The 23,170-nt window shown below is 40.6% G+C and overlaps 2 protein-coding genes across 2 annotated transcripts; both read right to left on the bottom strand.

The window, feature by feature from the left end:
* Nucleotides 1-3,773: 3,773 nt before the first annotated feature.
* Nucleotides 3,774-12,917, bottom strand: kcna1a (potassium voltage-gated channel, shaker-related subfamily, member 1a). The gene is made up of 2 exons (XM_037767278.1): nt 11,010-12,917; nt 3,774-10,342 (listed from the first exon to the last, which is right to left on the bottom strand). Exon 2 carries the CDS (start codon nt 10,089-10,091, stop codon nt 8,616-8,618), a length of 1,476 nt encoding a protein of 491 aa, XP_037623206.1. The 5' UTR covers nt 10,092-10,342; nt 11,010-12,917; the 3' UTR covers nt 3,774-8,615.
* A 121-nt stretch (nt 12,918-13,038) lies between these two features.
* On the bottom strand, nt 13,039-18,124 carry LOC119486839 (shaker-related potassium channel tsha2-like). Its single transcript, XM_037767279.1, has 2 exons — nt 17,670-18,124; nt 13,039-16,518 (listed from the first exon to the last, which is right to left on the bottom strand). Exon 2 carries the CDS (start codon nt 16,451-16,453, stop codon nt 15,011-15,013), a length of 1,443 nt encoding a protein of 480 aa, XP_037623207.1. The 5' UTR covers nt 16,454-16,518; nt 17,670-18,124; the 3' UTR covers nt 13,039-15,010.
* Nucleotides 18,125-23,170: the final 5,046 nt, after the last annotated feature.

The following is a 23,170-nucleotide window of genomic DNA, read 5'->3' as shown; positions in this document are numbered from 1 at the left end:
CAACACAGTTACGTTTAAACCAAAACAATGAGCTGAACGACGCTACAATGCTTCTAAAAGCCTTTACACACCAGATGCGTTTTTTTGTAATTAATCACACGTTAATATATTTTTTCAAACTATTGTTTGTGTAATAAGGTTGATTTGTTGTTGTTGTTTTTTTTAGTTTAATTTGCACCACGAATAAAGGCATCAACCAATCACTGTGCAGAACGGGTTTAGATGCGGCTATAGGATTATAAAAGTTTGAATTGAGACGGCAAACTTTATTACTCCTTTCAACCTTGACAAAAGCAGCGCAGATCAGATTCACTCCTGTTATTACCTTTCACAATAAAAGCCCTAGAGATATAATATATAATAATAATATTCACAGGCGAGTATTTCGCATTTTCGTGTTGTTTACTCATCACGCCTCCGGTGTGTGTGAGGCCTTTAGAGCTGAGTCAGGTTGTAAGTCTCTGTGGGTTCGTCTTTCACATTACTCATAGTCTGATATGATAATGATATGAAAACATTGATTAGTGCAGCTTTAAAAAAAAATACAAATGGTCACGGAGGACATGGAAAAAGTAAACATGAGTTATCTGACAGTCATGGTGGGATGGTATGTGTGTGTGTGTGTGTGTGTGTGTGTGTGTGTGTGTGTGTGTGTGTGTGTGTGTGTGTGTGTGTGTGTGTGTGTGCGTGTGCGTGTGCGTGTGCGTGTGCGTGTGCGTGTGCGTGTGTGCGTGCGTGCGTGTGTGTGCATGTAGGTAAGTGAAACATAAGTAACAACAGAGAGAGAAAACTAATAAAAGCAGGTGTGATATCCTCTACTATGACTGAGCTCCTCTCTTGTACGATGCTCTGTGCTATTACAGTCCAGTGGAGTTTCACAGCACTCAGGAGAGTGAGAGACAAAGACAGACAGACACACAGAGAGAGAGAGAGAGAGAGAGAGAGAGAGAGAGAGAGTATAGTGTGTGCAAGAAGAGTGGGACCGGCGCCAGCTCACCCCACCCTTACTGCTGCTGCCTGCAGAGTGAGGAGTGCTGCATTTCCTGAGGGCAATGCAGAGGACAAGGAAGAAGAAGAGGCTCACTTCTGTTAAGGTCACCATACAGCAAACAGAGCCGGGCTGCAGACAACAGAGAAACTGAGAGGGACAGAGACAGATGGACAGCAGCATTCAGCGTGATGCCTCTGCTGTCCAATGTTCTCCACAAATATTCAGCTTCACGCCATCACAGGACAGAAGTGGCAATGAATCATCTTCACACCCCAAAAAATTGCGCCCACTTCTTTCAGTTTCATCGCTCGACTGTTCTATGATTGGATGTGTTTGTTTGTTCGCTGTTTTAGGGTTCGACAGCTGCATGTATTTAATATAAAAAAAGACCTCCTCATGATGAGGTTTAATCATAATCACACTCTTACAAACAAGATGCTTTAGAGTATACTTGAAAAGGTTATATTTTGAGTAAATGGATGGTAAAAACTTTACTCCGTATCTCAAATCTACTCTGAAGCAACTATTTTGATTACCAGCTTCTCAAATATGAGCTTTTCTTTGTCTTATGTGATTGTACACTGAATATCTTTTGGTTTTAGACAAAACAAGCCGTTTGAAGATGTCCCCTTGGGCTTTAGGATATCATGATGGGCATATTTCACTATTTTTTATGTAAGGGATAATATACAGCGAGCCGGTCATTGTTGTGAAATAAACCCCGATAGTGTGATGCGGCACACGGACGCAAAGCATCGCCCTGAAGGGGTTTATTTCACAACACTAGCTGAACATTATCCCGCTTATTACAAGGCTACTTAAGAAATCAATAATTTGACACAAAAGCAGTCCACCAGAGTCCGACATCAGGACTGCGCCCATAGCAACGGTCTGTTATACATAGTAATGGTCTGTTATAAAGAAATAACGGAGCGTAGAACGCTGTGATCGACCAATCAGAAACAAGTATTCAACAAAGCCGTATACTAAAGCCCATTAATGACGTAATTTTTAGTTGCATCCCTAATAGAGAGCTGCAAGGATGACGTATTTTTGTACGCCAACCAGGAAATTAGCATCGCACTGGTTCCCTCGACAACAAGCCGATGAGATTTTTCCGTCCGGTTTTGGATTATTGCAGAAAATAAGCTCTGTGGCAAACACACGTTTATGATACTTACACGTTTGGTCATCAAGATAATCTTCACAAATAAACACCACTTTTATGATATTTCACCCGATTCGATTGTTATCAGGCCATTAATTAGGCGTTATCGGTCACTATAAGTACATGTGAGCCATTATGGGCCTACTACACCTACTGTGTTTTAAAAGTGAAAGCGAAACTTAAAAGCAACACGTTGTAAAACTGGATAAAACATTACGTTTTGAACACAAACAAAAAGGCTTCTTTAGATTTACGCAACAAAACCACTTAGTTTAGGGGAAAACATTTTGTTTTTGGCTTAAAATAACGAAGTTTCTAAAGTGAAAATGAAACTTAAGGTTGTGAACACATGACAACTATACGTTGATGGTTTCACAGGGGATGTGAATCCCGGTCTCCTGGCTGAAAGCCTGGTGATTTGTGTCTCTGATATTGTGTTAACCACAGGCCTTGTTTCAGGCATCTAACTAAAAACCCATTCAAAAAACTCATTGACTTCCAGACGAGGGAAGCAGAAGTGCTAAAATGCTACCTTAGTCTCAATTCTGGGTTTTAGGACTCATTCCTGGAGCACTCTATAACTTCATAATCCCATACTTAGCAGATGCACAACACCTTAGAGTCATGCTCTGATGGTTTTAAGCATGTGTCTGTGTGACTACAGGAGGAAGCAGCAGAGAGTGGAGGGGAGCTCTTCTTCAGGCCCCCGAGGTGTGTAACAACTCGAAGGGAATGACAGAGGTAAGCGGGCCTCCCCTGGGACAGCCGGATTAGTGTGTAACCATTACCTTAGCCCATTGAATCACTGCTAATGGCTTCAGTGAGAGGCTACTGTAGCACAGCGGACACGTTTAGATTGAGACCTCTAGTTCTGCAACAACACACAATGCAGCATATTTCTGCAGATGGTTTAATTAAAGGGATAGTTCAACTGTTTTGAAGTTGGGTTGTATGAGGTACTTATCCATAGTCAGTGTATTACCTACAGTAGATGATGGTCGGCACGCCCCCAATTTAGAGAAACAGACAAGAGTTATCGGCAGCGGAGTAAAGCAATGTACTGCTGTGGACGGGGGCAGCAGAAAAACATATTTTAGCCACCTAAAAAAAATTGATATCTGTTTAAGTGTATGCTATATTTAGAATATTTTCCAACAGGGAATTGAACTGAAGGTGAAACGTATTTTTACTGTTTTTGTCATCTGAGCCTGCTGGCTTTGGAGAGAGCATAGTTTCAGTTCAGATCCCTGTCGGAAAGGAGAAGGAAAGTGCCGTCTGATGGCAAGGTAAAGCGCTGAAAATATTCTAAATATAGCATACACTTAAACGGATATAGATTTTTTTTTAGGTGAGCCTTTCTTTTGGGTGGCTAAAATACGTTTTTCTGCCAGCCCCGTCCACAGCACTGTATTGCTTTGCTCCGGTGTTGGTTCTGCTGTCTGTTTCTCCAAACTGGGGGCGTGCCGACTGTCATCTACTGTAAATAATACACTTGACTATGGATAAGTACCTCATGCAACCCCACTTCAAAACACCCGAACTATCCCTTTAATGTGCAGGTCCGTAGTGCAGATATACACCCCCATCCCGAGCCAAAATGAGCATACACCAGCAGATCCTTAAAAATTTATTGAAGTTAATGTAAGATGAAATCATAAGTGATATAAGGAAAAATAAAAGAAATAACCCTTGCATAGATCACAGACCATGCCTTTGTCATCATGTGACAAACTGAACACATTGTAGCATAATCCTTGGTAAACACAACATGACAATGACGGCTGGATTAGATAATAACACAATCAGAGTTTGGTTTGCTTGTGGATGAAAAGAAGAGCAGAAACAGTCCTTTTTTTTAGCGCTTTGCTCCAAAACTTCCCTACAAGCAATTAAATGTGCATTCTTGACAGGAAAGACAAACTCATCAGCCATCTAACACAAACACGGTCTTCTCAGCGATAATCCCAACATCCCAACATTTGATCCTGTTCAGTGCCTCCTCAGCAGGCAGAAAGCAGTCCCGACATCGACACCTTTAGCAAACAAGAATGCCTTAAAACCAAATGTAGTACAGAGGAGGGTGTGTGGCCCTGTTTAGACATGATGGGCATGTTTCCAACAACACAGTATCACTACAGTCTAGACTGAGATAAGAACAAAATGTCACTTGAGGGAGCGTTTCAGTCCTAGAATAGAGATAAAGTTTGAGAAACTAGCCCTTTAATGTCCTTGCTCACATTCAGAGCCTATAGCGAGCACAACCTGAAGATCACACACGGACGCTGAGCACGGCTCGGACGCCCAACGCCGTCTTAGTGATGAGGTCAGCGCTAAGGTGCTTTTAAGGAATCCAGCAGAGGACAAGACAACTTCTGAACAGGGCCTTTCACAGGAAGCCTTGGTGCAGATGAAAGCAAGGGTTTCTTTTTTTAAATGATGCAACTGTATTATAGTTGATCCACAGTTTGAAAGGCAAAACTCATGCAGTCTTCCATCGACCATGCAGTTTTTTGCGGTTAGTAGGTTTCTGTAGAGATACATTATGCAGTAGGTTCAGCAGTGGAGATTGGAACAAATGTGAACATGGTGTTTGAATGATTTTTTCTTCTTCTTAAAACCCAAAAAAAACAAACCATAAGTTGTTTTTTATAATAGTACACTTCTTGTCCATATCATTTAGTGTATAGCAATTGATCATAATACAGTAGTTTCATTATCATGGCTTGCCAGAGGAACATATTGTCTTTGATATTCCAGTATATGGCATGTTCTTCCTAAATCAGTCATGTTACAGTGCCACCAAAAAAAGAAAGAAAATAAAAACACATTGTTTTTCATACGTAATTGCAGTATATAGTGGTTACTTTTTCTCTATCTTATTGTAGCTAAATTGCATTTTGTTCTCGTGACATTTCATGTTTTTTCTTATAGTTTAATTAATTAATGTCATTTTTTTTTTGTAGATCTTCTCACTCGTGTTTGTTTGCAGAAGCATTAACATCTAACAGTAAGCTAAACAAATGAATATGTAAAACAATTTAGGCACCTTCTCTGACTTTCTCTCACACATCTGATCAGTCCGGTGAACTGACGATAGATCCTCTCTCTAAGTGCATTATGGGCTGTTCCTTTGGGACTGTGTTATACGTTCGACTGAACCCATCAGCAGCTTTTCGTTCCTGACTGCAAAACAACTCCAGTCCGACCTGGGTGGTTAATAGGGACCGCCACAATCACAACGCCTATATTTGGACTTTTCACGGGTTTCTCTCGGCCTCTACATTTGACCCCGCTGACCTTACAAAATCACAGCACAGAGGGTAAGAGGTTGGTACATAAACAGCCCTGTTGTGAGTTATCTGTCAAGTGATTTCCGACATTCAAAATAGATTTTTTTTTTTTTTTTTTTACAAAAAGCATCTAAGAAACAGTTTATCTGTTATTCTATTGCTGTTAAGAATGCATGTTTCTGTTGGGTAATTGAATGCATAGCACCATCTATACATGCCCTCACAGCGCTGCTAACGTGAGGGGTGTCATTTAGTTATTTTCTTCGTCTCACTTTCAGCCGTTTCCTGCAGGACATGTTAAACACGTCGCTGCTTTCAAGCATCAAGAAACTTGTGAACAAAGCGAACAATTTCCTGATAGCTGCATTAATGAGACTACTATAATTTCTTTGTATCTATATATAGCAATATAATATATGGTGTTGGGTATTATTGATGTCCTTCTGTATGAGAAACCCTATACAAATTGAAGATCCCTGACACAAATGTGTATCTTTTTTTGCTCTCATGATGAGTTGCAAGGCTCTGGATTTTTTACCTCGCCTGAGGCAGACACTCTTCAGCGGTACAGTACAAAGATCATCCAAATAAAATGACAAACAAGTGCCCTAAACTAACCAAGCAGTCACCAATAACAAAAACAAGAAATGGAAAAAGTCTTGTTGAAAGTAACGTGCGATGGTACCACCAAGACAACAATAGTAGTCCTGTACTAGCACCACAAAGAATAGCCATTGCACCAACAGAAACAACTATGTGACATTCAAGTAGCATTGCAGTGGAGCTCTTTTTTTTTTTTGTCAGGAGAGTGCTAAATAATAATAAAAAAGAGCGTACAGTACATTAGAAAATCTTACTATTATTTGGGTGAATTCATCTCAAAACTGAGTGATGTACAGTAGCTGGAGATTTTCAAGTAGTCGTTACACTTTGTCCAAATCTATCTGCAGTTAGTCTGTCTGGAGAAACAATGCACTACGTGTGAGCAAGCACAGTGAAAAAAAAAATCTCACTGGCAAAAAAAAAAAGGGTTCAGGCAACAGAACAAAATGATTGTGCAAAAAGACGGGCTGCATCATAATGCCCAAGGATTGCAGGGTTTAAAAACTATAACAAACCACCGTCTTGTACATGAAACACATTCAGGTGACACAACAGTAACTTTAGATACCATCGATTCAAAGAAAACCAACATATAAAAACAGTCAATCTTCTACAAACTCCCTACATGTGGATGTTCTGATTGTGCGTAGCTTTAAGTGAACAAAAGGAGCGGGACTGTGGTATACTATTCATCCTAAGTGCTTGTGTAAAGGCTATGCTGTGGGACTCTCACATTCAATGTTGCATGACTGCAGTTTTACACTTAAGGTTCCATTTTGCATTATGGTATAGGAAGCCCTGCATTGAAGCTTGCAGCTCTGCAGCAAGTTTGCAATGACCTCGCTGAGGTAGAGACCCTGAAAGGATGCATGGTGCACGAACATAAAAAACAACAGACATAAATAAAACATGTTTAAAACCTATATGGATATTCCCTTTTGAGTTGGATTGGTAAACATGCAGAGTACAATACATCGCTGCTTAAGGGCATAATTAAGTGCATGACGGCATGAAAACTGGGTTGTGCATAACAGCCATGGATCATCTTTTTTTTTTGTTTTTGACCACAATCACCTGCTGTTTCAACCTTGCTCATCTTTAACATCATAACGTATCAACACCAGAGCAGAAGGTCAACCAGCTCTGCTCAACCTCACAAATCCAATTGTACACAGAGGCACTTTCACTGGTCCTGTTGGTGAAAGGGATAAAGGCACTAGCAACTAATGTCAGAATAATTCTCTGTAATATGAAGTGAAATTTGGTATCGATCCTTTTGTTTTAGTGGATTCCAAACCAATACGTACTCAAATTGGACGTGGAAATGGAAGCATGACTAATGATATGTTAACTTTTCTTGTTCAAAGAAGGTCCATGCACTGCACTATTGATACTGTAATTGGTGCTTATTATAATTATATGCATTTTCGATAATATTTATTCAGTTTCTTTGACTACTTTTAAATTGCATCCTCAAGGTGGGTTTGGATATATTTGATCGCAATTCGGAAAACATCCAGAATTTGATTTCCTTAGCTTCCCTGACAATAGGGCACTGCAGGGTGCCTGAATTGCAACAAGCTGAATACTCATGTCATGCATTAAATATACCAGGATACAAAAGTACCTTAGTCGATAGACCATAATGCAGGTTACTTTTTTCATGCTATGATCTCATTTTATGTACTGTTCCCTTAAGATTTAACATTCAATTTCTATACTTCTAAATGATTAGCATTTCAAATTAAAAACTCATCCAGTGCACTTGTATGAAAACAGATGAGAAGGAGGGGCAAGGGATGGAGGCAGGTATCCAAAAAGAACATCCTTTCCATTACGTGAGATATGTGTCTCGTGCATGCCGATATCAAAATGGAAAGTCTCTAATCATGCTCGTGTGAAGCTCACTTTAACATTGTGCTGTGTTGCGTCTAAAGGGCATGGCATTGAATCACTTGGTGATATCACAATTACAGCATCTGCTGAAAAAACAGCAGCATTGCGGATGTCCGTGAAAGCGAGTAGATCACCATCTGTTTACATCCAAACAAGAGAGATCAGTCTTCCTCCTATAAGGTGCTTTGCTGAATAGTAGATATCCTTTGTAGGGAGAGAGAGGAGAGAGGAAGAGGAGGAGGAGGAGGGAGCGGAGGGGGTCACCTAACTTCTTGGCGCTTACCACTTGGCTGCAGGTGCTTGCATGTCTCTGCAGACTTTTCTGGTGCATTGTGCAACTTGCTGAAATGTTATCTGTACTCCATGCATAAGATTTTAAGTATCACGCGGTCGTCTGATAGGACAGTGTGTGCTCGGCGTCCTCCGTGTATATGCGTAATGTTTTTCTTTTGGATGTACCTATATATTTGTAGGATCAGAAGAATTAATTATTCTATCTACCTGTCATATACTCTAAGAGCTTTGATTTCCTTTCTATATAGCTGAGCGTAGTTGTAGGCCTAATGCCATATAGAGCGCTTTGGGGAGGTAAATGAAGCATTCCTAACTGATGGTCTACTCCACATATGACAGTCCCATAGAGATCCCAAAGTTAACTAACTGGTGTCTAAACATCTGTAAGCAGCTTGCTTTTATTTACACAGTTTTGGTTGGCTATAGTGCAATTGCCAGTTCTGAGGTTTGCCTCCCTAAAGTTGTCGATGCTATTGTTTATGTCTCCATCGATCTCCATGTACTCTGACTTGCTGACGGTGGACGAGCTACGGCGGCTGGAGTTGGTTTCGGAGGGGATGTTAGGGTTGCTGACGTTGAGCAGCTGCGCCTGCTCTTCTCCCTCGGTCTCCCTGTGGTAGAAGTAGTTGAAGTTGGACACAATGACAGGCACTGGGAGCGCAATTGTCAACACTCCGGCGATGGCGCACAGAGATCCTACGATCTTGCCTCCTATAGTGACAGGGACCATGTCCCCATAGCCCACAGTTGTCATAGACACAACGGCCCACCAAAATGCATCCGGGATGCTGCCAAAGTAGGATCCTTGCTCCTCTGCCTCGGCAAAGTAGACAGCGCTGGAGAATAAGATGACTCCAATGAACAGAAAGAAGATCAGCAATCCGAGCTCTCGCATGCTGGCCTTGAGGGTCTGCCCCAAAATCTGCAGTCCTTTGGAGTGTCGTGACAGCTTGAAGATCCTGAACACCCTGACCAGACGAATCACCCTGAGTATGGCCAGAGATGTTGCCTGCTCCCCCACTCCCTCTTTCTCCGGGTCTTCGGCCAGCTCGGTGCCGAGCGTGATGAAGTAAGGGATGATAGCCACGATGTCGATCATGTTCATCATGTTCTTGAAGAAGGCCGGTTTGCTCGGGCACGCCAGAAAGCGTACAATCAACTCAAAGGAGAACCAGATTATACAGAGTGTCTCAATGACGAAGAAGGGGTCAGTGAGGATATTTGGCTTATAATAAATAGTAGTGTTCCCAAATGGAATCATTCGACCCCTTGGGTCCTCTTTCAGCTGTGGTAAAGTCTCTAAACAAAATATGACTATTGAAATCAGGATTACCATCACAGACACTATGGCGATCCCTCTCGCAGTGCCTGAGCTCTCCGGGTGCTCGAAGAGGAGCCAAATTTGACGCTGGAACTCCTTCTCAGGTAAAGGACGCTCCTCCTCCCTGATGAAACCCTCGTCCTCGCGAAACTTCTCCATCGCATCCACTCCCAGCTCGTAAAACTTGATCTCTTCTGAGAACATATCCAAAGGGACGTTCACTGGTCTTCTCAGCCGACCCCCAGACTGGTAGTAGTAGAGGATGGCGTCGAAGCTGGGGCGGTTTCTGTCAAAGAAGTACTCATTTCTCAGGGGGTCAAAGTACCGCATCCGTTTTTTGGGGTTGCCGAGCAACGTCTCTGGGAACTGGGAGAGAGTTTTCAACTGCGTCTCGAACCGGAGACCGGCTATGTTGATGACCACCCTCTCGCAGCATTCGTGGTCCGTCTGGTCCGGGGGGTAGGTGTCCTGAGGGTGGCCCGGGACAGCCGAGGTGTCGTCCATGTTATCTCCTGCTACCACGGTCATTTTGGGAGGAGGAGGAGGTGGAGGGGGAAGAGGAGGAGGAGTTGTGTTGGGTTAGTCTGACTGAGCAGGCATTCAGGTTCGGGAGCAAATTTTCCACTCCTCAGCTTCCCACACCCCTTAAATTGTTGGAGACGTCCCCAGATGCGAGGGGGCTGGTTGGCTGCTTTGCCTCAGTGCGGCTCCACTGCGGTTCTCGCTGACTTGACCATCGCTGCTCTCCGGTGCATCTGCTGCTGTTGTTACTGCTGCCTCTGTCACCCAGAGAGAGAGAGAGAGGGAGGGAGAGAGAGAGAGAGAGAGAGAGAAGAAATAATGGGATCAAACAGCCAAGATATTTGCTGGCTCAGCATTTTTTGCAGTTTTATTTATTTATTTATGTACTTCTCTCAACCTGCAATTAGTGCAGTCTTCCAGTAGTAAAGGTAAAGACACTACACCGAGAAGGAATCTCTATGAAATTTCTCTAATATAGACATTTATAACCCTTTCTGTACTGTAGTAGTCGTGATTATATGATGAGCTTGCATTATTTTCTACATTCCTATAGTTGACTCTTTTTAATCCTGTTTCTCTGATACAACTCATGATATTTCTGTACAGTTTAGTTTTACATACAAAATGCTGTTGGTTTTATGTCTTTAAAGGCAGTGATTTATCCTGTATGCCACTCTCTAACCAGCCCTGAATTATGATGTGACGCATAACATCTGATTTACTGACATTATACACCAGCTGATGTATCACTATATACAGCCTTCAGGCCCACTATATAAAAGATGCAAAAGATGCATAAAATACATCTGCAAGATAAAAAAAAACAACACAGTAGTTTGTCTGGTATCTTCAGCAGCTGTCTACAGAGAGAGAATAACAAGCCCATATCATTACTGTACGAGTCAGCAGTTTTTGCAGGCTTACCGTGGGCTGATCTTGAAAGGTCTTGAATGCGTCTTATCCTCGAGGAAAAGCATCCAACAGCAGGGCAGCAGTGGGTGTCATGTGGCAACTTTACATTGCACCTATACCAAGAAAGGAAAAAAAAAAAAAAAAAGCCTATACTGTGCTCATCGCCATCCTCCACAAAGATGAGATTAAAAAAGCAGATGGAAATCAGGTGAGTCTATAATGATGGAAAGCCTGAGATGATGGAGAGAGAAAGCTGCAGCGTCGCTAGAGCTGCTGCTGGCACGGTGGTGTGGTGGTGTGGACAGCTCACTGGATACCGCAGGAGCAGATCTTGTGCTGCAAATTCAGGGGGGGAGAGATACATTAAGGGGCAATAAGCGAGCCCTTGACATTTCCAGACATCACTGCATCAGCAAAAAAAAATCTGCTGCGAGGAGGACAAGATGACGAGCAGAATGTAGAATGTAGAATGCAGAATGTAGAATGTGTTGTAGCGAAAAAATGAATCAAAACAGATTTGAGTTGAGTGTGCAGCAGCAGCAGCAGCAGCAGCAGCAGAGAGGTCCGGATGTTTCTCCACAATGTCAAGCAAGTTTTTGCTGTGCATTTTTACATGCAAGTGCAGGGGAGGTGAGGAGGAGATGGGATGGAGAGGAGGGAGGAGGAGGGAGGAGGAGGAGTTGGAGGGTTTCGACGCAATGCAGACCGGCTCTCTACTAAAGCACGCCGCCAGAAGTTCTCCACACACCACAAAAACAAGAGAGAGCGCTTGTGTGCCAGCTCTGGCGCAATCCGACTGCAAAGGGAAAGGACAGTTTGTAACCAAAAAAACTCTCTAAATCCAACAAACTGCATGGGGCAACATTTGAAGATGTTTAAGTGATTTATAAAAGTCTTCAAATGGTGAGAGATTAAAATCACCTTTTTAATCCCATCACTCCAGGATGTAATGATTACAATATCTATAGTCCATCTGAGACCAAGGTGACAGTTTGTAACAAAAACCTCTAAATCCCAAAACTGCATGGAGCAACATTTGAGATGTTTAGGGATTTATAAAAGTAGCTGTATATATCATCAAATGGTGAAGGATTAAAATCACTCCAGGATGTAATGGTTACAATATCTGAGACCAAATTAGTAAATTTCACAACTGCATTGGGCAACATTTGAGTTGTTTAGTGATTTATAAAAGTAGCTGTATATATCATCAAATGGTGAGAGATTAAAATCATCTTTTCATCCCATCCCTCCAGGATGTAATGATTACAAGGGATGTGTCAATATCTGAGACCAAATTAGTACATTTTCATCATTTTACTATAGTGAGCAATGAGAAAGATCAAATCATCCACATGTGTGTTTGCAGCCCTCATAGCTACATGAAACATCCCATAAAGGGGAGGTTGCATCCAGGATGTGCAAAGCTCACACCCAATATCTGATACTTTATGATGCTGACTAAGTTATAATATCTTCATAGCTACATAATATGTCTCCAGAGAAGACAAACAGATCTGAGAGAGAAAATAATGCAGGAATTCTGGCTCTGCAGAGGACGAAAGGTCAGTTTCAGCACCAAGGACAGCGCAAGATGATTGATTCACCACATAAAAGAACTACAAATCCCACAAAACAAAACACCAGAAGGTACTCAAGTCATTATTATAACACATGAAGCACACATATTGGTCCATTGCTGACGTATAGGAGGATGGTTTTTCCAGGGCCTCAAAATTTCTGACTTTCTAAAAAAAACACAAATTCAACACTAAATCAGGTCATCAGACTAAAATGTCTAATTTGTTAATTTGTGCCTCCAGCCAAATAAATCCCCCCACATTTATCACTATGACAGTTTAATAAGTTAATTGGTTTTGTGGCAAGACAACACAATGTCTGCTTCTGAGCCCCTTTTTTTCAGTCATTCAGCACCAAAAGGGATAAAGTGTGGGCCTATTGATCTAATGAATGGGCATGGATTTGTACAAAAAAAGGACTTTGCCTTCTGCGAGTCTGAGTGAAAAAATAACCAGTGCTATATTTTCTGACTCATAATTTATTTATAAAAAAAGGATTAAGTTAAGTTCACATACATGTTTGAATTAGAAAAATAAATATTTTATTACATTGGAACTTCACAATGCATTGGTGTCATGCAGACATTGCATTGTAATGTCTTTAATAGGCTACATGTTGTTTACAGCGAGCAACTGCAATGTTTGTAACAACACATGAGGCAAGTTGCGATTCAAAGTTTGCATTAAAAGCTGCATAATTCAGATTTACAAAAACACAGTATACACAAGGCTTTTTATACAAAGAATGCGTGGTCTTGAAATTAAAGCCTGCACAACAAAAATAATGGCCTTGTTTCTACTGGTGATACACACAATGTCCATTAAGACACACTGAACCATGTCAAAGTGTTTCATCCTCTATGATGTCTCTACAACTCTGGCAATGCACCAATATCCGTGAGAAAGTGATCCAATACTTTGGAGAAGAAGATGATCCCACGCACGACTCTGAGGGAGAGAAACAAGCTTCTCATAATCGTCTGCCTCCTGCAAGTAAGCAGAAAACAAAACCCCACCTTAATATTAGTGAGAGTTCTGCTGTGATTAGTTGACCATCACAAGCATCCGGATGCATAACAGAGTCATGATGAGAGCATTGATCTCAGGGGCTTATGCCTGAACCAGTCAAGGTCAGCTGCAACAGTGCAAAGATACTCAAGCTGCAAAGTATTTATTTTACACACAGTAGAGCAGAAGTGTTTTTGTCTGCAGGGATATTTATCATCCACAGAGTGGCGCTCAGAGCTCACTTGAGGTCTCATCAGATTCATATAGAAGCATAAATACACGCTCCAAATGAAAAATTAAGTCAGAGGTGTTTTTTATCTCTCAGTGTAATTTGTTATTTCTTTCTATATATATATATATATATATATATATATTTTTTTTTTTTTTTTTCCAGGACTGATTTCTTTTTTCTTTGTTTATTTTCTGCTAATGGGGGTGATGTGAACACCAATTTCCTTTTTCCAAATGACCAAGAGTAGTAAAAATCTGTGCTGTAAAGAGCAACACACTTAACGTAAGTCAGATGGACATTTTGACTGAAAGACAAGTTTGATTGGACACATTGTTGATTGATCATTTTGTCTCTAAGTTAAACCCAATGAGACAGCTTTTGCACATATGTACATGTTGGCTGTTAGCCCTGTCAAAATGGACTTGTTAAGAAGATGTGAATATTTGTGATTCTAAGACTAATCAGATGAGGTAAATCTATATATATAGATATATAGATATATATCTATATATATACATATATATGTATATATAATAATCTCTATATCTCATATAATGTCATAATTGTGAAAAGTTCACCGTGCGCTTTCCCAGGGCAGAGCTGGTCTCATGGTGCTTCATGTGCGCTTTTACGCACAGCTGAGCTCTCCTCTTCCACTTTATTCTAAGAGAATAGACTACGTCATGTTCTCAACGGCAGAAAGGCAAAGTTTGGTTCGTGCGTAAACACCACTTGAGAGCTTTTTTAAAAAAAACATTAGTGAGAAATTAAAGATGAGAAAACATCTCCGAATGTATTTTTTCTTTGGTTATTTCAATATACCCTTCATAGATTGACAAGTTTGTTATTGTATGGCTCAAATATTACTGATGGTATTTCAAATATTCCATGCGTAACGCTCAAATGTGTTCATGTGAAGACTCCCAAGTATGAACCTTTGGTGCACAGCCCCCCACTTATTGATTTGTACCCCCTTCATTTCCCCTTGCCATCTAGAGAATTCAATAACAGTGAATTAAGCCAATCCTCGTTTTGGTGGTGGTTTTGTAGCATGAATATCTGACTCTCCACGTTTTGGGAACCACTGTGCGTAAAACAACCGTCAGCATCCGACATGAAGGAGCCCAAACTCCACTATATGTCTCTATATGTCCACTGGAAGACCACTCACCAGGAATACGTTTCCCAACATTTTATACAACTGTCAGTCTCACTGTGTGTGTCTCCACTGGGGTTATGATTGGATACGTCAAAGTTTCCAAGTCGTCGCTCTCCTGGAAAGATTCAGTTTTGGAGAGACTACTTTTGTTTGACTCACTGTCTCCTCCTATAGAGGGCTGTGTCTGCTGTCCGCACGTCACGTGGACGTACTGGACATTTTCCTCATCCTCGTTCTCTCTGTGGTAGAAATAATTGAAGTTTGACACTATGACAGGGACAGGTAAAGCAATGGTGAGCACTCCGGCGATTGCGCACAAAGATCCCACGAATTTCCCCCCGATGGTGGAGGGACACATGTCTCCATATCCAACCGTGGTCATTGTCACCACAGCCCACCAAAACGCATCGGGAATACTAGTAAATCCAGACTCGGGGTCTTCTGCTTCTGCAAAATAAACAGAGCTGGAGAACAAAACGACTCCAATGATGAGGAAGAAGATGAGCAGTGCCAGCTCCCTGAGGCTGGCGTGAAGCGTTTGTCCGAGGATCTGGAGACCTTTGGAGTGTCTGGAGAGCTTAAAGATCCTGAAAACGCGCACCAGACGGATGACCCTCAGGATGGCCAGAGATGCAGCCTGCTGACTGCTGCCTTGGTGCTCTGCAAGATCAAGACCCAGGGTGACGAAATAAGGCACTATGGCCACCACATCTATCAGGTTCATGATGTTTTTAAAGAAAGCTGCTTTGCTTGGGCAGGAGAGGAACCGCATGGTGAACTCAAAGGAGAACCAAATGATGCAGAGTGTCTCCACCATGAAGAAGGGGTCTGTGAAGGGACTGGGCTCTTTCGCACTACCATTCACATGGTTCTCCTGCACAGATTGGACTTCTCTGAACTCGGGTAAAGTCTCCAAGCAGAATATGATGATGGATATTAAGATAACCATCACTGACACGATGGCGTTTATCCGTGCAGGTCCTGAACTCTCCGGATACTCGAAGAGGAGCCACAGCTGGCGTTGGTATACATTGTTGGGCAGAGGGCGGTCATCCTCTCTGGATAAACCTTCATCCTCTCGGAACATCTCAATGACCTCATCATCAAACTCATAGAACTTTATCTCCTCCAGGAAGATGTCCACAGGTACGCTGACGGGCCTCCGGAGACGTCCTCCTGACTGGTAGTAGTAGAGGACCGCGTCAAAGCTCGGCCTGTTTCTGTCAAAGAAGTATTCATTCCTCAGAGGGTCAAAGAAGCGCATCCTTTTACACGCATCTCCCAGCAGGGTGGATGGGAAGCGGTTCAGGGTCTTCAGTTGCGTCTCGAAGCGCAGCCCGGAGATGTTGATGACCAGCCGCTCGCTGCTGCCGCACTCCTCCTGCTGCTCTGCTGCTTCCAGGTCAACAACATCTTGCAACAACAGAGGAGTTACGACCACAGTGTCGTCGTGGTTCTCCTGGGACACCACGGTCATCTTTTTTACCCCCTCCGAGGGTTAAATCTGTCGCTCACCTCCCTTTGAGTCTGTGGTGGCAGTTTCTGTTAAAACAAGACACAAACCAAGGTCACAACTTGTCTTTCAAGTAACTTTAATAAAAAAGCATATATTAATAAGAAAAACATCTGCACTGTAAACAATTGCTGTTAATTTACAGCAGGATTTCAACAGTATTAACCTGTTATTGCTAAAAACAGTGCTTTACTGTTAATACAAAAGAAAACCTGTTTAATTACGCTCATAGGCCGTTTTTTAACTGAACTATAATGCGTTCTTAAAAAAACAGCACTTTACTGCTGATCAATAGTCTAAAGTATCATCAGTAACAGTTTCATGCAGTATTTTTTTTATTCTGGGACCTGATCTGCACATGTGAGGCTTGCACATTGTACATGATTGTAAAATCAGTGAATTAGCTTTATTGTTCTTCACTCACATGTTGTTATGGTTTGCATTCTGTGCTTGTAGCCGGCTATAGACAGACATTATGGGAAAAGTGTCAACAAGTCTATTATAGCCTTTTTCCTAACAAGTGCCTTTAATTGTATTTAGTGTGACTATTCCTATGTCTGTAACCTGCTAAGTCTATTCATCTAGGCAAAGAATTATGTTTATTAAAATGTATGTAAAAAATACAACCTAAATAGTGTATTAAAACAAATCAGTAAGATAATGTAAAAGAAAGGTGAAAAACAGCTATATAATGAATATTTAAACAGTAAATTAAATAAAATACTGTGAAATTAATAAAAAAAAACAGTTCAAACTGTATTTTTCATTAACAGTACAAAGCTGTAAATTTCAGCGACAGTATAATAATGTTAATTTTACAGTAACATAAAGGCAACCCTGCTGCCAGTTCTTTACTGTTATTTTACTGGGAAATTCTTAACAGTGCAGTATTTATACATACTAAAGCATAACACACAGATAAGTGCAAAGAAGAGAAAGATAGAAAGTGAATCATTATCATTACGTCAGCACAGAACAGACAACAGAGCATCACAAGTATTTCAGCCCTCTGTTGTTTACAGTCACAGAAGACAAAACTGTCGGGTCACTGTTTTAATGCTTATGGTGACAAGGTCTACTAGCTGTGAGGCTCTGAGATTCTCTAAAGGTACATGGTTAAGTTTGGCCTACTCAGATATGAAAATTTCCATTACAAGTCTCTCCCTTTTGCCCTTTTTACCTTTTAGGCGTCCTCCCAGCTCTCCTCATGCAGCCGCACCGACACTCAAAGTCCACTTTCTTTTGCTCCCCAATAGTTATTTGTTGATATCCCCAAATCTTTGTGCCGTTGCGTCCTTTTGTCAGATTAGTGCCTCTGAACTGTCAACTTCACTTCTCCACTTGCATAAGCAGCTATACCGATGGCTACAGCTATCATATTCACACCATTTTAAACTCCAAAGCCCTCCCCAAGTTGGAAGACCAGATGACACTTGCTGCTGCTGCTGCTGCTGCTGTCCCTCTCACACTCACTGACTCCACTGGAGCACTGCAGTGATTTACAAGTAAAGGGGGGTAGCCTTACAAATGAAATCTTTTAAAGGTCCCATATTGTGCTCATTTTCAGGTTCATACTTGTATTTTGTGTTTCTACAAGAACATGTTTACATGCTGTAATGTTAAAAAAAAACTTTATTTTCCTCATTCTGTCTGCTTGAATATACCTGTATTTACCCTCTTGTCTGAAATGCTCCGTTTTAGTGCATTTCAACGGAATTGCAACAGAATTGTGCTGCCTGGCAACAGTTTGGGTCCATGTTTACTTCCTGTCAGCTGATGTCATTAACATACACTGCGACCAGGAATAAATTGGGACACATTTAGAATGTTTACATTTAAAACCGTTTAATGGTCTATATATTGTATATTTGTGACATCACAAATGGACAGAAATCCAAACGGCTTGTTTCAAACGCACAATTTCTGAATATGGGCTGTGTGTATTTCTCTGTATATTGAGCACTTCGATACTTTCACAGTATTTATATAGCACTTAAACCTGCTTTATAATATAAAAGACATGAAAATCTTATTTTTTACAATATGGGACCTTTAATTTCAATTGCAAGTTTTTAAAATATCCTCATTCTTCAGTTTTGTTCAGAGCAAAAGGTCCAATTACATCTACCCTACCTATTTTACAAGTGCAATTACATCTATTTTTTATTTTTTATACTTCTAGTGTAACACTTCTGTTTATATTTATTTATTACATCTACTTTACCTGTTTTATTTTCTTTATAACTGTGTGTGTGTTTTACCCGTTATATGTTTTATCTGCCTCGTTTAGTCTTTTCAAGTATTTGTTTTAAAGCACTGACCAGAAGTGGCAACTGTGAATCTCGTTGTATTAAATACAATGACAATAAAGCTTTCTATTCTATTCAATAACTTTTCCAGATCCAGAGTTCGACTCAGAAATGAAGTCTCTCACCCTGCTGGTCCCTCATTCATGAAATCATGGGGTTATTCTTGTCACAAGGGGAACCTCCAGGACCCCGCCCCGTGTGGGTCACAGCAGCCCTCAGTTTTAGAAACCAGACAACTGCGACAAAATAGATCCAGCTTGTTGAGTGTAGTGAGGTTTCTCTGCAGCTGCATATTAGATGTGTCTTGAAATAAATAAGATGAAATAACCTGAATGCTTTGAAGCACGGGGGCCTCGTATAACCCGCAGCCCTCCTGGATCCGGCCAGTGGAAACTGCTGGCTTGACTGACACTTGAGTAGCCCAGAGAGGATAGCATCCTCAGGAAGCCGCAGCCAAAATAACATTCACCGTTAGTAACACTTAAAGGGGCTCAATTGTAGACTGCAGCTTGGAACATGTGGACCCCCAGAAGACAAGTGTCCTGGCCCCGGGGTCACGGAGATACTGAGGTGTAAAAACCAGCTGCAAGTACTTCCAGTCTTATAGAGTGTTCCAAAGGATGATGTATTTTTGTAGACCAACCAGGAAGTTAGCATTGCCCTGGTTCCCTTGACAAAAAGCCAATGGGATTTGTCCATTGGGTTTTGGATTATTGCAGAAAATAAAATCTGTGGCAAAGAAACGTTTATGATATTTAAACGTTTTGTTCAGCTAGATAATCTCCACAAATGAACACCACTTTTATGGTTTTTGAAGCGTGAATGCAATCACCAGAATTAGAAACCTAACGTTAGCCCATATATGAACTACTGGTGCCTTCATATGGGTTCGTGTTTACCGTGTTCACCAGAAAGGTTCATATGAACGCCCCCCTCTTGTAGCATTCATGACCTCGTAAGTGGAAAGTGTCTGAAAGCTCCAAGTCCATGAGTTGTGACGTGTTTGTTAACGTCAGAAGTGACGGAGGCCAGGGAAGATCATACATTGTAATTTTAGTCGTATATTATTTTTCTTTGTAATTTTATTATAGTTTTGAGGAAAATGTTGATATTCCCAACGGCCTCATCATTTTCCTCTGTCATTATGCCTTTGCATTTACAGCATTAAGTTATTACTTGCTAGCTTGCTATACTGTTAACCTCTGTGGCTTCTAGACACCGACAGTAACGTTAATATTGCCATTGCTTAGCAGCGGTGTTCTCACAACTTAACCACTTGAACGCCAAGCATATCGTATCCCATGTTGTAAACACAAGATCACGAGTTTCATTTGAAGGCATCACCAACCACGGTCGCATGAGCACGAGTACACACAACGAGGCTGTAAAGGACGACAAGTCGGAGTTATGACGTTTAGTAGACTCTTTTAGCCGCTTGTTAGCAACCGCCTTTTTTAAGACACATAAAGGTTTCAAAATTCAGAAGTGGGGTATTTATTGATGTATTTTATGTCGTAGAACAAAATGTTAAAATCTCTTCATCTTGTGTTGACCACAAACCTTATTTCAGGCCTCTAACTAAAAACCCATTGACTTCCAGACGCGGGACCCAGAAGTGCTAAAATGCGAACTCATTTCCAGGTGTCATGACTCATTCCTGTTGCACTCTATTAGTTCCTTATCAGACCCTGCAAATCCTTGCAAAAGTTCAGGATCTACTTTCTTTCAGGTTACAGTTTAATACTTCAGCCTCCTCTTGAAGACTAAATGATCAAGTTTAGAAGATGTGGCCCGGCTGTGTGTACAGTGTGAAGTTACTGCAGCATTGTGATCTATTTATAGCCAGTTTTTTTCCACTTTCATTGCTTCATAAAGCTGCATCAGGTATGTCAGTCACTGCAGTTGTACACACAGGAGTGCAACAATAATAGCCCAAGGGCTTAATCACTGTTACTGAAACCAACCTGGACGCTTTGCATTATAACACAGATGGCGGGGAAAACATGACACCACAAACATTTATGTCAGAGAGGGTTTTTTTTTCTTTGTGGTCATGTTCTCAAGCACGGCTCCCCCGTGGAGATCAGGTTTTTTTGGGCCTTTCCATTACTGAACAAAAGGGTTGGATGTCGGAGTCAAATGTCAGTGTCAGGACACGATGCCGCCTGCTGCTAATGTGTTAGCATATAGAGCTCACCAAATGACTGTCTGGGTCGTGCCAAGGTGTCAGGCATTGACCGTAACCAAGGAAACAAACGCCAACAAACAAGCTGAGGAATGGACACGTGGCGCTCGTATATCGGTCAGACAAAAATATAAAATTCTGAAAGGATTTAAGCTTCTCCACAGTAACCTCCCTGTGTCACCATCATTTTTCAGAATTCCTTAGTGGTAAATCATCTTTAAGGGTCTTATTTGAGTGCATTATTCATCTGATCTCTTTTGATTATTTTATAACAACACATGCTGTATACTCCATGCGTGATTGGTGGTGGGTCTTGCAGTAGTGCCTTCTATAAAAATCCACACATTCAGATATGCAGATGGATATGCATGTAACGTGCATACTTCTTTACAATGACTGCTTGTAATGAGGCGTAGCCTGGGAAACACATGCCGTAAAAGCTGCAGGGTGCATGAATGCTGACAGCGAGGAACCTCCCGTCGTTATTAATGGCGACCTATGAGTGCAGGAGACCCCCATGGAAACACGATACTGTTGGATTCACTCACACCAAGGAAACATCTGCTTTCTCACCATTCTTCAGAGAATGTGTTTTAGTGGTTGAGAACATTGTATGAAAAGTATATTTACTCAAGTATTGTACTTAAGTACAATTTTGAGATACTTTTTTTCAAATTTTAGTCACTAGTTACTTTGTAAATTTAGATTATTGATACAATATATAAGTAAACTAATAGTTTATAATTTATTATTATAGGTTAAGCCACCAGCAGTATAAGAGTAATTAAACCTAGGGCTGCACAATTTTGAAAAAATATCTAATTGCAATTATTTTGACTGATATTGCAATATGATTTGCCATATTAGAGGGAATGATCATTTTTCATCATTAATCTAATTTTCATTGAAAAACATATAAAAAAATGATTAAGGTGTGATTTTTTGCAGGGATCTGTACCAAACAAAGATGTTTTCTTAAGTCTGGAGAATATGATGTGTAGGTCAGGACATCTCTGCAGCACCACAATATTTAATTTGAAATGGTATTTTCACACACATTTCACCTTTAACAAATATTGTGATTTTAACAAATACTGAGATTTGAAAATTACAGTCGGCCATATCGCGATTTTGATAACATTTAAATTAATTATGCAGCCCTAATTTAATATAATATAATATAATATAATAAGATATAATATAATATAATATAATATAATATAATATAATATAATATAATATAATATAATATAATATAATATAATATATTATGATATAATATAACATAATATAACATACATGTATCCGAAATGGGCCATTCTGCCCTTGAATACTGATAATAATTTAATAATTTGGAACTTTAAGTATATCTTGATGCTAATACTTTTGTACTTTTATTTAAGTAAGATTTTGAATGCAGGACTTTTACTTGTAACAGAGTATTTTTACACTGTAGTATTGATACTTTTCCTCAAGTAAAAGATCTGAATATTTCTTCCACCACTGATCTCGACTGACTTGTATATCATCATGATTTAATAAATGTGACGATAAATACATTAAGCAATCTCTAACAGTCACAACAGCATGATGAAAAACATTCCTTATGACTCAAAAAGTATTTGACTTCACAATTATGATGTCAATATTAATTATAATATTGAAATTGTTCTAATAATGCATACTTTTAGCATTGCTCAGATATTCTGAAACATAATATTTCTTTTAAAGCTGATGTTTATCAGCATTTTGATTAATTGCACATCTTCCTTTGAAGTTGTCTAAATATAGACAGAATGATGTTCCTTCCTAGCTCATTACAGACGTGAGGTAACACAGTAGCTACTTGTGTCAGTGACTCTCCCTTGGCTTTCCTCCTCCCTAACCCTACGCCAAGTATTTACAAAGTGTGTGCGTGTGTGTGTGTGTATTTCTGTAAGTGTGTATCCGGCGTCGCCATTAGTAGCTACAATTGGTGAATGAACGCATGTGCATATAATGTTTGTGTGTGTGAGGGTGTTGTTATAAATTGAAAGAGGAGTTTTTAGAAGGTCACCGGGCTCGTCAACAGCTCCTTCAGGATCACATCGTTCTCGTGCCAACTACTCTGCTCGAAATGAAATAGGGGGCATCTGACCCAGTCTGACGTCTGCTGGTGATGACAGCGTCTCAGTCACTGGAATGAGT

The sequence above is a fragment of the Sebastes umbrosus genome, chromosome 4 (assembly GCF_015220745.1).
Source record: "Sebastes umbrosus isolate fSebUmb1 chromosome 4, fSebUmb1.pri, whole genome shotgun sequence".
In the NCBI taxonomy this organism is placed as follows: Eukaryota; Metazoa; Chordata; class Actinopteri; order Perciformes; family Sebastidae; genus Sebastes; species Sebastes umbrosus.
The sequence above is the reverse complement of the archived record's forward strand: the minus strand, read 5'-3'. Positions and strand labels throughout refer to the sequence as shown.